The sequence below is a fragment of the Erythrolamprus reginae genome, chromosome 9 (genome assembly GCF_031021105.1).
Source record: "Erythrolamprus reginae isolate rEryReg1 chromosome 9, rEryReg1.hap1, whole genome shotgun sequence".
NCBI classification, from domain to species: Eukaryota; Metazoa; Chordata; class Lepidosauria; order Squamata; family Dipsadidae; genus Erythrolamprus; species Erythrolamprus reginae.
The window spans coordinates 56,987,149-57,001,572 of record NC_091958.1 but is presented as its reverse complement, the minus strand read 5'-3'; the positions used below and the strand labels follow the sequence as shown (position 1 = coordinate 57,001,572).

The window sequence follows — 14,424 nt, the reverse complement described above, 5'->3', positions numbered from 1 at the left end:
ATCTTCAAATCAATTCTTGGCCTCGAAAGCTCCCGCCAGCGAACAGGAAACACTTAATTCGTCATTGCATCAGGAAGTTCAGCCCCAAATCAGCAGAGGGGTCTGAAGAGGACAGAGGAGGTTTCAAGCAAGATCAGGAGAACGTGACCCTTGCTGGCTGTTCCCACGTAGAGCGAAAGGCAGGTGGAGGATCTGTCCAGCATCGCATTGCAGCAGAACCCTTCCCACCCTCCCTCCGTCTTCTGTCCATCAAAAGCTCCTTTCCCCCATCAGAAAACCCACTGGGGTGGGGGTGGGGGGTATCATCGTCCTCCCAGTGGTTTTGTTTTCAAAAGAAAATGCTTGTTGGAGCTCCAAAAGGTCTCCGTGCAGTAGAAGAGGCCCCCAAAGTGGTTCTCCCAGGACATTGGCACATTTTTCTGGGGTTTCTTTTCTCTCTTCCTTTTTTTACACACACACACACACACATATATATATACATATATATAGCTATATATATGTATATATATGTAAAGTATATACATATATATATATATTTGTTTTCGTACATTATCATGGGTATATGTACGTAGATTGTTGTGAGTTTGGGTTTTTTCCCCATGTAATATTTTGAGTGTCTTTGCGATGTTTCGGCGAAATTGCATTCACCATCTTCAGGCTGAAGTTATTGGCTTTGTGCTGCTTTGAATATGAATATATATATATATATATATATTCATATATTTGAATACTGTATATGAATATATCCATACTCAAAGCAGCACGAAGCCAATAACTTCAGCCTGAAGATGGTGAATGCAATTTCGCCGAAACATCGCAAAGACACTCAAAATATTACATGGGGAAAAACCCAAACTCACAACAATCTACATATATATATATATTTATATATATATATATAAAATCTATCAAAAATGCAAACTTGGAGAGGTACCCAGGGAGAGATGCCGCCTGTCTGCCTCTGAGCCATGTGTTAGAAAAAGACCCCAACTCTTTTTGTCCTTGTAAAAAAATTGGGGGGTCCTCTGGAGAGGTAGGGCCAACAGTTCATTGCAAAAATAGTGAGAGGTCTCGGTTCCAAAGCTCCAAGCATCACATAGGACGGTGCTGGGTCCCTGCAAAGGAAAATGATCACAGCTTTAAAACAGGTTGGACAGAGCGCCATGGGGGGTGGGGGGGGTCTTTCTGTCTGTCTGTCTATTGTCAGGGTTGGAGGCTTCCTGATGCAATATTCCAAATTGTAAGCAGATTCTGTAAACCACTTAGAGAGAGCTGTAAAAGCACTGGGAAGCGGTATATAAGTCTAAATGCTATTGCTATTCCTTCCTTCCTTCCTTCCTCCCTTCCTCCCTCCCTTCCTTCCTTCCTACGTGGGTCAAATGAGGACCCAGATTGTTGGGTTTTGCAAGAGGCTGATTCTGTAAGAGAGGGCTTTAAAAGTACCAGGAAGCGTTATATAAGTCTAAGTGCTAGTGCTACTGCTATGCCCAGGGGGTCCTGAGCTGAGCCCCTCCATTGTTTAAAAAAGGACCCACCATTTTCTCTGGATGGGCCTCATTTAATGAGGATCCCTGGAGATCTGGCCTCCTCGTCGTTGATGTTCCGCAGATTCCTCTCGGCTTCCTCGGAGGGCCTGGAGCGAGACAGGGAATCAAGATGTGCCAGGCCAGAAAATAATTCCCATTCCCAAGGGACATTCCGACCCAGCCAATGCTGGCCTGGGTTGCATTAACAGAGGGATTGAATCAAGGTTACATGAAGCCATCTTTATAAGGCCTTGAGGGTCCTGCAAGCTACTTCTGCTGATCACCGTCTGCCAACAGTTTGGCACATCGAATTTCAGCAGGCTCCAGGTTGACTCAGCCTTCCGTCTTTCCAAGGTGGGTCAAATGAGGACCCAGATTGTTGTGGGGCAAGAGGCTGATTCTGTAAACTGCTTAGAGAGGGCTGTAAAAGCACTGTGAAGAGGTATATAAGTGCTATTGCTATAAGGGACCACACTTAGAATCTTGCATCCAGTTTTGGTCACTATATTACAAAAAAGATTTTTAGTGTTGTGGTTGCCAACAGCTTCAGACAGTGAGGATTCTGTGTCAAGGGCAGATTCTGGGAGCGAAGCAGGATCGGATGATGAGGTAGTGACAGGCAGCCCATTAGCTAATGACCCCATTAGCGAGTCATCCTCATTCGACTCAGAGGAAGAGGGATTCATAGATGCTCGCAGGCACAGGTTTATGACAAGAAGGGAACAACTGCGCAAGTGTTATAGAAGATAAGGGAGAACACCTGTGGCTGGGGCAATTAGGCTAATGGGGCTGCTGATAAATTGCCAGATAAATTGAGAGCATGCATGGGAAATTAACCGTTTGGTTAGAGACAAGTGCTGTTTGATTTTGGACTGCTCCAGGATTACCAGGACTTTTTGAATATTTCACAGTTAAGTACAGCTTGAGGACACTTGAAGTGGGGTGGCTGCGACGTCTTCACAGCTGCCTTTATCTGCTCTGCTTTTATTTTTGCTTTTCACAGCATTCCAGGCCTGTGGTTTGTGGGAGAGCACTTTGGCTGATTTAAAGTGCGTGTGTACAATATTTTTCTTTTGATAAACCGACTCTTTGTTTACTTTACAACAGTGTGTGTGAATTTACACTTTGGACTTAATTGGGGCTCGTAACGCGAAGCCCGGCATTTAAAAAAAGTGTAGAGAAGAGCAACAGAGATGATCAGGGGACTGGAAGCTAAAACATATAAAAAATTGGAATTGTCTAGGTCTAGTTTAATGAAATGAAGGACTCAGGGGGACAGGATAGTCTTCTTAATATTTAAGGGGCTTCCATAAAGAAGAGGAAGTCAACCTGTTCTCCAAAGGACCAGAAGGCAGGACAAGAAACAAAGGATGGAAGTTAATCAAGGATTCAAGCAACCTGGAACTAAGGAGAAATGTCCTGTCAGTGAGAACAATTAACCAGTGGAACAACTTGCCACCAGAAGTTGTGGATGCTCCAACACTGGAAGCTTTTAAGAAGGGACAAGCAATCTGCCCTAGCAAGGGGTTGGACTAGAAGACCTCTAAGGTCCCTTCCAACTCTGTTATTCTGTAAATCTGCTCCCACATTAGGTGGGCTTCTGCAGAGGTGGCAGGCATGTCCTTACGTCCAGGTGGCTACCAAAGGACGTAGACTTACGTCAAGTAATCCTTCACTTCTTCGACTGTAATATCTCCAGTGGTATTTAAGGGGGTGTCGATGCTGCTGTCCGGGGAGTCGATGGGTGTTGAGGCAAATGCTGGGTGGTCTTCGGGAGACCCTAAAAGTAGAAAAGCAGATGTTTGCAGTATTGCCATAAGCATCCAGAATACAAATTTAGCCTTCTTCATCTTTAAAACGCTTCATTCTTGGTGACTGGATCTGTTATAAAACGCCCCTCAAAACTTTCTGAATTAATTTTTTTAAAATAGTCTTTATTAACACATTTATGTCACCAGGCTCGGGGTCCTTAGACCCTAGCTTTTGCCCAGTGAATGTATTTGGTGTGATAGTATGTATGTGTTTCTTTCATTTTTAAATGTTTTGTTTTTATGAAAATTTTAATAAAGTTTAATTTTAAAAAAAAAGGTGTTTTCCTTACGGTCATCGTTGCTTGCAGGGGAATGGTTTGCCTCCGATCCATGTAAAACATGCGTCCCATTGGCCTGGCTCAGTTTTGGTGTCGCTATGAAGTTATTTCTATAATTTAAAAAAAGGGAAACAGCCCCTCAATTGCCATCCGCTCTCCCCAGACCTCGCTATACACCTCCTGCATCGTCCATCTCCATGCCATGGTCAAAATCAACACTGTAAATAAGCAGGACGACCTCTGGATACATCGAGTATTTTAAGCACGGAGCAGATATGAAAATGCTTCCCCCCCCCCCGAATGTGATGCCCTAAACAAAGCAGGTGGGGCTGTGGTCACTGCATCACGGGGACCCCATTCCTCTTTTCAGACCGCTCCTTGTGAAGTTCCCCACTTGAAGCTGTAAGGTGGGACACAGCAGGCTTTAAACTTCTGCCCACTTAACAATAACAATAACAACAGAGTTCAAAGGGGCCTTGGGGGTCTTCTAGCCCAACCCCCCTGCTTAGGCAGGAAACCCTACACTACTTCAGAAGGATGGTTATCCAACATCTGCTTTAAAACTTCCAGAGTTGGGGCATTCACAACTTCTGGAGGCAAGAGGTTCCACTGATCAACCATTCTAGTTCTAAGTTGCTTCTCTCCTTGTTTAGTTTCCACCCATTGCTTCTTGTTCTACCGTCAGGTGCTCTGGAGAATAGCTTGACTCCTTCTTCTTTGTGGCAACCCCTGAGATACTGGAAGGCTGCTATCGTGTCCCCCCTGGTCCTTCTTTTCATTAAACTAGCCATGAACCCAGTTCCTGCAACCATCCTTCATATGTTTCAGCCTCCAGTCCCCTAAATCATCTTTGTTGCTCTTTTCTGGACTCTTTCTAGAGTCTTAAGGGTTCTACCCTGAATGGCTCCCACCCCACACCCAGCAGAACTGCCCCCAAGGTGGGGACTGTAGCCATCACAAAGTTGGACAGATGACAGATCAAGCCCCCATCCCATTTGTTTTTTTAAAATCCATCTTCCACAAAATGCATCCACTTTAAGCTTGGGTATCACCCCCTTTGTTTGCCTTTGAAGCACAACAATCTTCTAGCACTGTTTGAGTTTAGTTATTAAATGCAAAGCTGTTTTAGGGGTCCCTACTAGTGACCCCCTCTCTGCCTCACGTAAATAGTGAGAAATGTGGGTTCAAGAAAGCTGTACGTCCTTTTGGGTTTAACTTTGCCAGCCTTTTGCCTGGCCACCTCAAGGCTCGACTACTGCAACACTCTCTACATGGGGCGACCTTTGAAGAGTGTTCGGAAACTTCAGAATGCAGCTGCGAGAGCAATCATGGGCTTCCCCAGGTATGCCCATGTTACACCAACACTCCGCAGTCTGCAATGGTTGCCGATCAGTTTCCGGTCACCATTCAAAGTGTTGGTTATGACCTATAAAGCCCTTCATGGCACCGGACCAGAATATCTCCGAGACCGTCTTCTGCCGCACGAATCCCAGCGACCGGTTAGATCCCACAGAGTGGGCCTTCTCCGGGTCCCATCAACTAAACAATGTCGGTTGGCGGGCCCTAGGAGAAGAGCCTTCTCTGTGGCAGCCCCGACTCTCTGGAACCAGCTCCCCCCAGAGATTAGAACTGCCCCTACCCTCCTTGCCTTTCGTAAACTCCTCAAAACCCACCTTTGCCGTCAGGTATCTCCCCCGGGCCTATACAATTTATGTATGGTATGTTTGTATGTATGTCTGCTTAATAATGGGTTTTTTAAAAAATATTTTAAATTGTAAATTATTAGATTTGTCATGAACTGTTTTATTGTGTTGTGAGCCGCCCCGAGTCTACGGAGAGGGGCGGCATACAAATCTAATAAATAAATAAATAAATAAATAAATAAATAAATACATACATACATACATACATACATACATACATACATACATACATAAAATTAATTAATTAATTAAATAAATAAATAAATCCTTCTGCACCAAAGGGGTCCCCATAATGTCCCCCCCGAGAAGCTTGGGTGGACTTGCAAAGCAAGGGCGATGCCCAGGGGGTTCTCTCTCTCTCTCACCCTGGAGAAAGGCTGTCGTGGGTACGGCTCGTCTCCAGCACACACAGCGGCTCGGTGAGGTTTCTAGTGCTCAGGGAGAAGCGTTCGAATTCTGACGGAGAGATCAGATAGAAGCCTGCCAAGGGAACACCAAAAGATTTCTGCTTGCAGGCCTCCGTGTCCCCCCAAATATTCACAGCAATATTCAATCTCTCGCACGCACGTCTCACCAGAAGTGAAGGGGAGTGCACAGCTCAACTCTTGCTATCAGTGCAATGCAACGCACTTTTGCTAACGGTGCGCCATCCTTAACTCAGCGGTGGGCTACGAGCCAGAACCCTATATTGCTCTCACCACCACGGCTCGTAAGTTCTTGCAGGGCCAGCGCAATTTTGCTTCTACACTTTTGGAGGTAGCAGAATCACGCATGGAGCCAGAGGTGCGCCCATGTTTCAGCTAGGTTTTTTTCGTTCCGCGCATGCTGAAACACGGGCGCACCTGCGGCTCCGTGCACGATTTTGCTACCTCCATCGCTGCCTTAGCCATTCCGGTAGCAACCCACTCCTGCTCAGAAGCCCCGCCCCTTCCCGCCACACACACACACACACCCCGGGGAACCTGCCCCCCCCCCTCGCTCACCTTGGCCGTGCTTGGTGAAGACGCAGGAGGCGATGCCGCTGATGTCCTCCTTGCGGACGCAGTCGTAGTGGACCTGCGGCCGGAGGTTGGGCACCGTGAAGACGTGGAGGTCGCCCAGGTTGGTGAGGCAGGCCAGCCCGTTCTCCGCGTAGTCCTCGCAGGTGGCGCTGGGGAAGCTCATCAGGCCCACTTTGCGGACACGGCAGCCCTCGTGGGCGGTCAGCTTGAACTTGGTCTTGGCACTGACTTTGGGGAGGGTGAAGACCTGCAGGTGGGGGTGGGGGTGGAGGAGGGGGTCAGATTTATCTGTCTGTCTGTCTATCTCAGTGGTTCTTAACTGGGGTTCGGTGAGTCGGTCTCAGGGGTTCGGCGAAGCCTCCGCCACGGAGGTCAACACACACCCGACTCATTATGTAAATTCTAAAGAAGGGTTTGGTGAATATGCATACGAAACTGGTGGGTTTGGTACTATCTATCTATCTGTCTGTCTGTCGGTCGGTCTGTCGGTCTGTCTGTTTATCTGTCTATCTGTCTATCAGCCTAACGGCCTATCGGCCTATCATTCTATCTATCTATCTATCTATCTATCTATCTATCTATCTATCTATCTATCTATCTATCTATCTATCCCTATCTATCTATCTGTCTATCTGTCTATCAGCCTAACGGCCTATCGGCCTATCATTCTATCTATCTATCTATCTATCTATCTATCTATCTATCTATCTATCTATCTATCTATCTATCTATCTATCTATCCCTATCTATCTATCTGTCTATCTGTCTGTCTGTCTGTCTGTCTGTCTCTTTTGACATACAATGATTCGTTTAGCATGTGTACGAAGTTACAACAGCTGTAAAAAAAAGTGACCAATGACCATCGTGGCATCCCAACGATCAAATGATCAAAATTAGGATGCCGGGAAACTGGCAGGTACTATGCCTGTTGCAGAATTCCAGGATCACGTGATCACCTTTCCCAGCCATCTCCAGATAAGCGAGTCAATAGAGGAAGCTGGACTTGGTTTGCTTAATAAAGTGCAGAGATTTGCTTAGCACCAAGGTCATAACTGTTTTATTTGAATTTATATCATTAGAGCTGGGAGGGGCCTTGCAGGTCATCCAGTCCAACCCTCTGCTGGTGCAGGAGACTCTACATCACCCTAGTCCAATGGCAGTCCAGTCTTTTCTTGAAAGTGTTGGGCAGTTCACCCCCTGTCTTGCTTAGCAACAGAAATTCTGGTCCCAGCTGTGTTTGTCAGAGCTGTGGCAGAAAGCCAGTTCAGAGAGAAGGAAATGCTTCCCGTCCTGACTCTGAATGAGCCGAGGGTGGGACCCCCTTGTGCTCGATCGTAATATAGCAAGAGAGCCTATGGAATGGCTGCCAAGGTGCCAGGGCCACCCAAGGAGATGAGGCCCCACCAAGAACGTGCAGAGGGCTTCTTTGCCCTCGCTCGGAATTACCTTGAACTGCTCTTCGGAAGCGATGAGCACCGAGTGGCTGCCCTGCATGTCGGGGGCTTTGGCCAGGTCCCGAGAGACCTCGTAGGGTTCCGGCAGAGGGTTCCCCCGGCCATCCAGGACGGCGATCGAGACCACCGGGGCCCGGTGCATCAGCTGGATCTCCTTGCCCAGCACCGCCTCCACCGAGCGCTCCGAAAACTTCTCCTGCGAAGGGATCTCCAAGGCGTAGGCGAAGACCGAGCCCGAGTTGGTGCCGGCCCACATGGTGGGCCCGTGGTGGGCAGCTGCAGAAAGACAGGGGGAGAAACTGAGGGGCTGCCTGTTTCCCCCTCCCCAGCCTCTCCCAGCCCCTCTACCAGCAATAGAGCCTAGTGGTTAGAGTGCAGCCCTTCAGGCTCCTTCTGCTGACTGCAAGCTGTAGTTCAGCAGTTCAAATCTTACCCTGCCCCCCCCCCCCCCCCGGCTCCAGGTGGAATCAGCTTTCTATCTTTCCGAGGTGGGTCAAATGAGGACCCAAGAGAGGGCTTGAAAGCTCTATGAAGCGGTATATGTCTAAATGCTATTCTTCCTTCCTTCCTTCCTTCCCTTCCTTCCCTTCCTTCCTTCCTTCCTTCCTTCACTTCCTTCCTTCCTTTCCTTCCTTCCCTCCCTTCCCTTCCTTCCTTCCCTTCCTTCCTTCCTTCCCTTCCTTCCTTCCTTCCTTCCCTTCTTTCCTTCCTTCCTTCACTCCCTTCCTTCCTTTCCTTCCTTCCTTCCTTCCTTCCTTCCTTTCCTTCCTTCCTTCCCTTCCTTCCCTTCCTTCCTTCCTTTCCTTCCATGATGCACAGTGGTTAGAATGCAGTATTGCAGGCTAACTCTGCCGATTGCCATCAGTTCAATTCTGACCCTCTCCAGGTTGACTCAGCCTTCCGTCCTTCCGAGGTGGGTCAAATGAGGACCCAGATTGTTGGGGGCAAAAGAGGGCCGTAAAAGCACCATGAAGCGGTAGATAAGTCTAAACGCTGTTGCTATTGCTACAGTTCCCACCACTCACAACCAGCAAGATCCTGGCGACTCTGCTTGGGAGTCACAATTAGGCCCAGTCTCCCTCCATGTCCACTGACTGCTTGGTGGAGGATACCTTTCCCTTTGGGGGGGTCTTCCATCTCAGGGGGAGGGGTTCCCTCGCTTACCATCTCGGAGGAAGGTGTCCGCAAAGTAGAGGCAACGCACAACCCCAGACAGTGAGTCGTCTGCTGAGCGAGGTTCGATCCGCCGCTGGACGGGCGCCATCTCCACCTCGTGGGGACCAGGCTGCTCGGCGAGATGGGCGTTGGCTTCCTGTACCTGGTGGGGTGGGAGAAGCAGGTGAGACAAGGCTCCGGTCCAGGTAGCTTAATCAGCAGAGCCTCAAAAGTGCTCAGCCACCCTCTAAGGACAGGAGACCACGTTCCCCGTCCATGGAAAGGCCTTCTCCATTCCCTTCTTCCGTCAAACGATGGCTTGTCCTTCAGTTGAACACAGTAGATTTTTCATCCCTCTTCCCTCCGTGGAGCGGGAGAAGTAGTTGGGGAGTAGTTAGCTTCATCTTCTCCAAAACTTCATGAAGAAGGTTCTACTCAGGGCTGTCTTTGAAGAGTGTTCGGAAACTTCAAATCGTCCAAAATGCAACTGCGTGAGCAGTTATGGGCCTTCCAAGGCATGCCCATATTTCTCCATCGCTCCGCGGACTACATTGGCTGCCGATTAGCTTCCGGGCACAATTCAAATGCTGGTTATGACTTATAAAGCCCTACATGGCATCGGGCCAGATTACCACCAGGACCGCCTGCTGCCACATGAATCCCAGCGACCGGCCAGGTCCCACAGAGAGGGTCTTCTCCGGGTCCCATCAACTAGACAATTTCATTTGGCGGGATCTGTGGGGGAGGCTGACCCTGTGGAATAAGCTCCCCGCCCAGAGATTCACACTGCCCCCACCCCCACCTTTTTGTGGAAAAATCAGCTGGCCAGCGCACACACGGAGCTGGCACAGGACAACAGCACGCATGGCCTCCAACTTGCCATAGGTTTGCCGTCACAGGTTTAGGACATGTGGACTTCAACTCCCAGAATTCCTGGGCCAGCACCTCCCCCCGTCTCCCCCTGCTTACCTTACTTGAGGGGCTACTGGCCGTGACTCTCTTCTTGCCCGACACGCGGCTCTTGCGGATCCGACGGAAGGACTGGCGCAGGGACTTCTTCAAGGACTTCACCCGCGAGAGGGGGCCCTCCATGGCGAGCGAGTCGTTGGGGTGCAGGGTGCACCTATCAAAACGGAACAATCAATCAGCCACCGTCACAATCCGCAGGCCTTCAAACTAGCAACACTGATCCAAACTGCCTCGACTCCATTTCTGGATGTGTCCCTGGCACAGAGGCCTCTCTACCTGGCCAGCACGGGGTTCCGGCGGTAGTAGTCATAGACGCCAAAGCCGTGGCTGGTCCCAAAGGCCACCAAGTTCCATTCTGAGTGCAGGGTGACCGCCGTGACGGCTGCGGGGGGCAGGCACTGCAGGAGGACGCTGGGCTGGAAGCCGGGGGCAAAGGAGAGGGCACCGTTCTTGGGGGGCAGCCGGTCGTGCCCCTTCCACGTGAAGCCTTCGCGGTCCTGGAGTAGGTCCAGCACAGCAATGTTGACCATGTGTTCGGACTTCTCCATAACCAGCACCTGCCAAAGAGAGAAGAACCTCAGATAAGTCTTGGACACCGATTCATCCTGGGGTAGACCCAAGGTGTGTAAACCTGAAGACAATTATAGTCACACTTTGACACAACTCAAGTTCTCTCTCCAGGATTAGGACTCCTTCCTCAGCAAGGGGTTAGACTAGAAGTCCTCCAAGACCCCTTTCAGCCCTATGGTTCAATGACTACCACCCTCAAGATTCCTTGTGAGCTCTGATACTTCAAGCAACTCCATTGTTCTCTCCTTGTCCCGAATTTTGGAGGCCCTTTTGCTGTTAAGCATAAGAAATACTGTGAAATCTATAGTCTGAAAATGTAAAGTGTTATATATTGACCACCCAAAGGGAAGAATGTTAGTACTATGTACCTAACAGGTTGGGTTTGGCAATATATAGAATAGAATAGAATAGAATTTTTATTGGCCAAGTGTGATTGGACACACAAGGAATTTGTCTTTAGTGCAGATGCTCTCAGCGTACATAAAATAAAATATACATTTGTCAAGAACCATGTGGTACAACACTTAATGATTGTCATAGGGGTCAAATAAGCAATGAAGAAGCAATATTAATAAAAATCTTAGGATATAAGGAACAAGTTACAGTCAACATGGGAGGAAATGGGTGAAAGGAATGATGAGAAAAACTAGTAGAATAGAAGTGCAGATTTAGTAGAAAGTCTGACAGTGTTGAGGGAATTATTTGTTTAGTAGAGTGATGGCGTTCGGAAAAAAACTGTTCTTGTGTCTAGTTGTCTTGGTGTGCAGTGCTCTGTAGCGACGTTTTGAGGGTAGGAGTTGAAACAATTTGTGTCCAGGATGTGAGGGGTCAGTAAATATTTTCCCCGCCCTCTTTTTGACTTGTGCAGTCTACTGGTCCTCAATGGAAGGCAGGTTGGCAGCCATTGTTTTGTTCTGCAGTTCTGATTCTCCTCTGAAGTCTGTGTCGGTCTTGTTGGGTTGCAGCACCAAACCAGACAGTTATAGAGGTGCAGATGACAGACTCAATGATTCCTCTCTAGAACTGTATCAGCAGCTCCTTGGGCAGTTTGGAAACAAGCTAACAATGAATGCTTGTATGTATTGAAGCACTATAGCTTTAAGAATTAGTGTTGGAGATGCCCACAAGAGGGAGCCAGAAGCGAGATTTTCTCTTTATCTCTATTAGTTCTCTGTTTGGTGTTGCTGATTCATTGTGACTGCTGTAGTAAGAACTGTGTTTGATGATAGTTTATGTATTTGTAAACTGTACAAGTAAGGCTTGTAGTATTGTTAATGTATTGAGAGTTGTGTATCCTTGATAACTCAGGGGTTACTCTGCACATTCCTTAACAGGCATCACAGATCTTATCTTAATATAATCCCATCCTACCTCCTTCTCTTCTCCTAAAAATACCTCCACCAAATCCCTACAGGACTTCTTCTCCCAAACTTCAACCTCCCCCCCCCCCAACCGCTCAGTGATTTCTATTATTTCAAAGTCTTCTCCATCTGGCTGGAGAAGGCCACTAACGGCACACAAGACGGTGAAGGTATCTGGAGAGAAAAGGCTGGGTTTCAGAGGAAACCCCAACAGGTGCATCACAACTATTACCTGCCCTGCCGTGCCAGCAACCACCATCTTAGCCGTATATTTGCACAACGCCACCTTCTGCACACCCAGTCGGGGGTCGTCGCTGTAAGGGTCGAAGCAGCCAACCTGGGTGAGTGAAGTGGGTTGTCCCCAAAGAGGGAGAAGAAAAGAAGAAAACAAAGTCAGATTCTGCACACCGAAAACGGACACAGTCTTCTCCCCCCAGGTAGAGAGTCCAAAGATGGACCTTCGGACTTTCCATCAACATTAATTGCGATGTACTGGTCTAAGGTGGGCCTCCAGACACCGCCAAACTACAACTCCCAGGAGCCCAACTGGTGATAGACTTCAGCAAGATCTCAAACAAATCCCTTTTCCCAGGGAGGGACTATCCACCCCACCCCATATTTTGCCTCCAGGGGGCTTCCTTCCTCCCCGCCCACAAGGGGGAGCCATTCAACCCCAGGGTTGCCAGCACCTTCCGAAAGGGGGGCCATTCCTCCTCGTAGGATTGATTCAAGCTGTCGTTGTGTTCACAGTCCATCTGGAAGATGTTGGCCGTGCCCAGCTTGAAGAGAGGCTTCAGAGAGACGCCGGACGCGTCCCAGAAACGCACCGTGCCATCTTCATGCCTGAGGAGAGGAAAGGCAGGGGTGGAAGGTGCCGGGGGCCATTCTGGCAACCGTTCCACAATCTTCACCCCATAAGGTGAAACCAAAGAGTCGCCTTCAGGGCTTTGCTGATATTCTGGTCACCTGGCCGAGACCTCACGCCCCCCCCAAGGGACCTTCTGCAACTAGCAGCTGTGAGGATGACCACTTACCCGGTCAAGAGTAGACCCCTCTGGGTGGGTTGCTGAGCCAGAGGCCGCCCTCCATCGATGGGCCAAGGCTGTTGAGGGCACAAACACACAAACACACACAGCTCGCTTTGCTTTACGTCCATGGGGTCCCCAAATCCCCAAACCTTCAGCCTGCTCCATGGAGAGTCCTCCGTGCAGAAGATGGAGTGGGAGGGTTAGTGGCTTCTGGCCCCCTCCGCTACCCACGGGCCCCCTCCTCCTCCAAGCTCTGGCTTTGGCAGGGAAGCTCCTTTCCACCCTCCTGTTTGGCTCATTGCCCAACTCACCACCGAGGAAAGGTGGGGGCTCTGCTGCTCGCCGGCACTGAGGATCCTCTCCCACAGCTTGAGGGGCACGTTGGAGATGTGGTAGGAGCAGGTGATGGCCGAGGAGTGGAGAGGGGCCAGGTAGGGCGCGGGGATGGTGGGCCAGCCCGGCGTCTGCAGATCGACCACCACCAACTCTTCTTCCACCAGAACCACCAAGGCTGCTGGGTTGTCGGATTCTGGAACCGCCCGATAAAAACAGAAGCACCTCTCAGCGATGTTCAGGGCAGAAAAGACCAGGTTGGATCAGAGGAAGGGGGAAAATCAGGGGTGGGGGACCCTGGGTTCACAGGGATTGAAGAGAACCCCTGGCTAAGACTGTCTGCAGTTTGTAGAACCCCCAAATCCCACTCCCGACTGGCCCCATTCGTCTCTCCCCTCCCTGGAGTCCCCATGCGGCCCATTTTGGATACAGGAAGTGCAGGGTGCACGTGGAGGCTGGCGAGGGCATAAAACGGGTCTATTGAAAGGTCAGAAAAGCTGGAAACAGGCGTTTTTGACCTCCAGAGGGCCCCTGGAGCCTGAAGAGGCCATTTTCGCCCTCCAAGAGGCTCAAAGAAAACCTCCAGTGCCTGCAGAGGGCAAAATTGCCCCCCCACTGTAGTGTAGGAGGCTGACTAGGTCACACCCACCATGGCCCAATGGGCAGAGAAACCCTAGCTAAAAGTTTTGAAGCCCACCCCTGGCGGGAAGTTGATGAAAGTGACAGCCAGCACAGACAAAAAGAACCAGGTCTCATTTTGGAAACCAGCAAAATGCTGTTGACGAAGAGTGATGGGAACCTGTCCCAGGTTCAAACCTTGGCAACCTTAATGACCTGCCGACTTCAACTCCCAGAATTCCCTCGGCTGGACGTTCTACGTACCGTCTTCTGCCTCTGCGCTGCCCACCGTGAAGAAGTCAATCACCCGCGAAGTGAAGTCCAGCGTGACCAAAGTTTGGCCCTGCAGGATGCTCACGCAGTGCCGGTCCCCATAACTGGCCCGGGGCATCCCCCCACTGAAGATGATGAAGTGGCCCCTTTGGAGAAGACAAGGAAGTCATTCAGGGGGGCAGCAATGGGTCCTCCTTGCTCTGAACCCACCCACCCCAAAGAGGGCAGAAGTAATCAGTAGGATTCTGGCAGGTCCTCGATTTATTGTTTTTATTGTTGTTGTGAGCCGCCCCGAGTCTTCGGAGAGGGGCAGCATACAAATCTAATTAATAATAATAATAATA

General features: G+C 49.5%; 1 protein-coding gene across 2 annotated transcripts in view; it reads right to left on the bottom strand.

Annotated features, from left to right (window-relative positions):
• Window positions 1-770: 770 nt before the first annotated feature.
• Window positions 771-14,424, bottom strand: part of LLGL1 (LLGL scribble cell polarity complex component 1) — a 49,909-nt gene continuing 36,255 nt past the window's right edge. For both annotated transcript variants that reach the window (XM_070761440.1, XM_070761439.1), the window contains exons 9-23: window positions 14,072-14,226; window positions 13,168-13,385; window positions 12,863-12,930; window positions 12,518-12,671; window positions 12,061-12,165; window positions 10,174-10,454; window positions 9,898-10,051; window positions 8,938-9,091; window positions 7,766-8,049; window positions 6,302-6,566; window positions 5,684-5,798; window positions 3,628-3,725; window positions 3,186-3,306; window positions 1,536-1,633; window positions 771-1,115 (exon numbers count right to left, since the gene is read on the bottom strand). In XM_070761440.1, coding sequence (XP_070617541.1) covers window positions 1,555-1,633; window positions 3,186-3,306; window positions 3,628-3,725; window positions 5,684-5,798; window positions 6,302-6,566; window positions 7,766-8,049; window positions 8,938-9,091; window positions 9,898-10,051; window positions 10,174-10,454; window positions 12,061-12,165; window positions 12,518-12,671; window positions 12,863-12,930; window positions 13,168-13,385; window positions 14,072-14,226 — 2,251 coding nt within the window. In that variant the 3' untranslated portion in view covers window positions 771-1,115; window positions 1,536-1,554. The remainder of the gene's footprint in view (window positions 1,116-1,535; window positions 1,634-3,185; window positions 3,307-3,627; window positions 3,726-5,683; window positions 5,799-6,301; window positions 6,567-7,765; window positions 8,050-8,937; window positions 9,092-9,897; window positions 10,052-10,173; window positions 10,455-12,060; window positions 12,166-12,517; window positions 12,672-12,862; window positions 12,931-13,167; window positions 13,386-14,071; window positions 14,227-14,424) is intronic.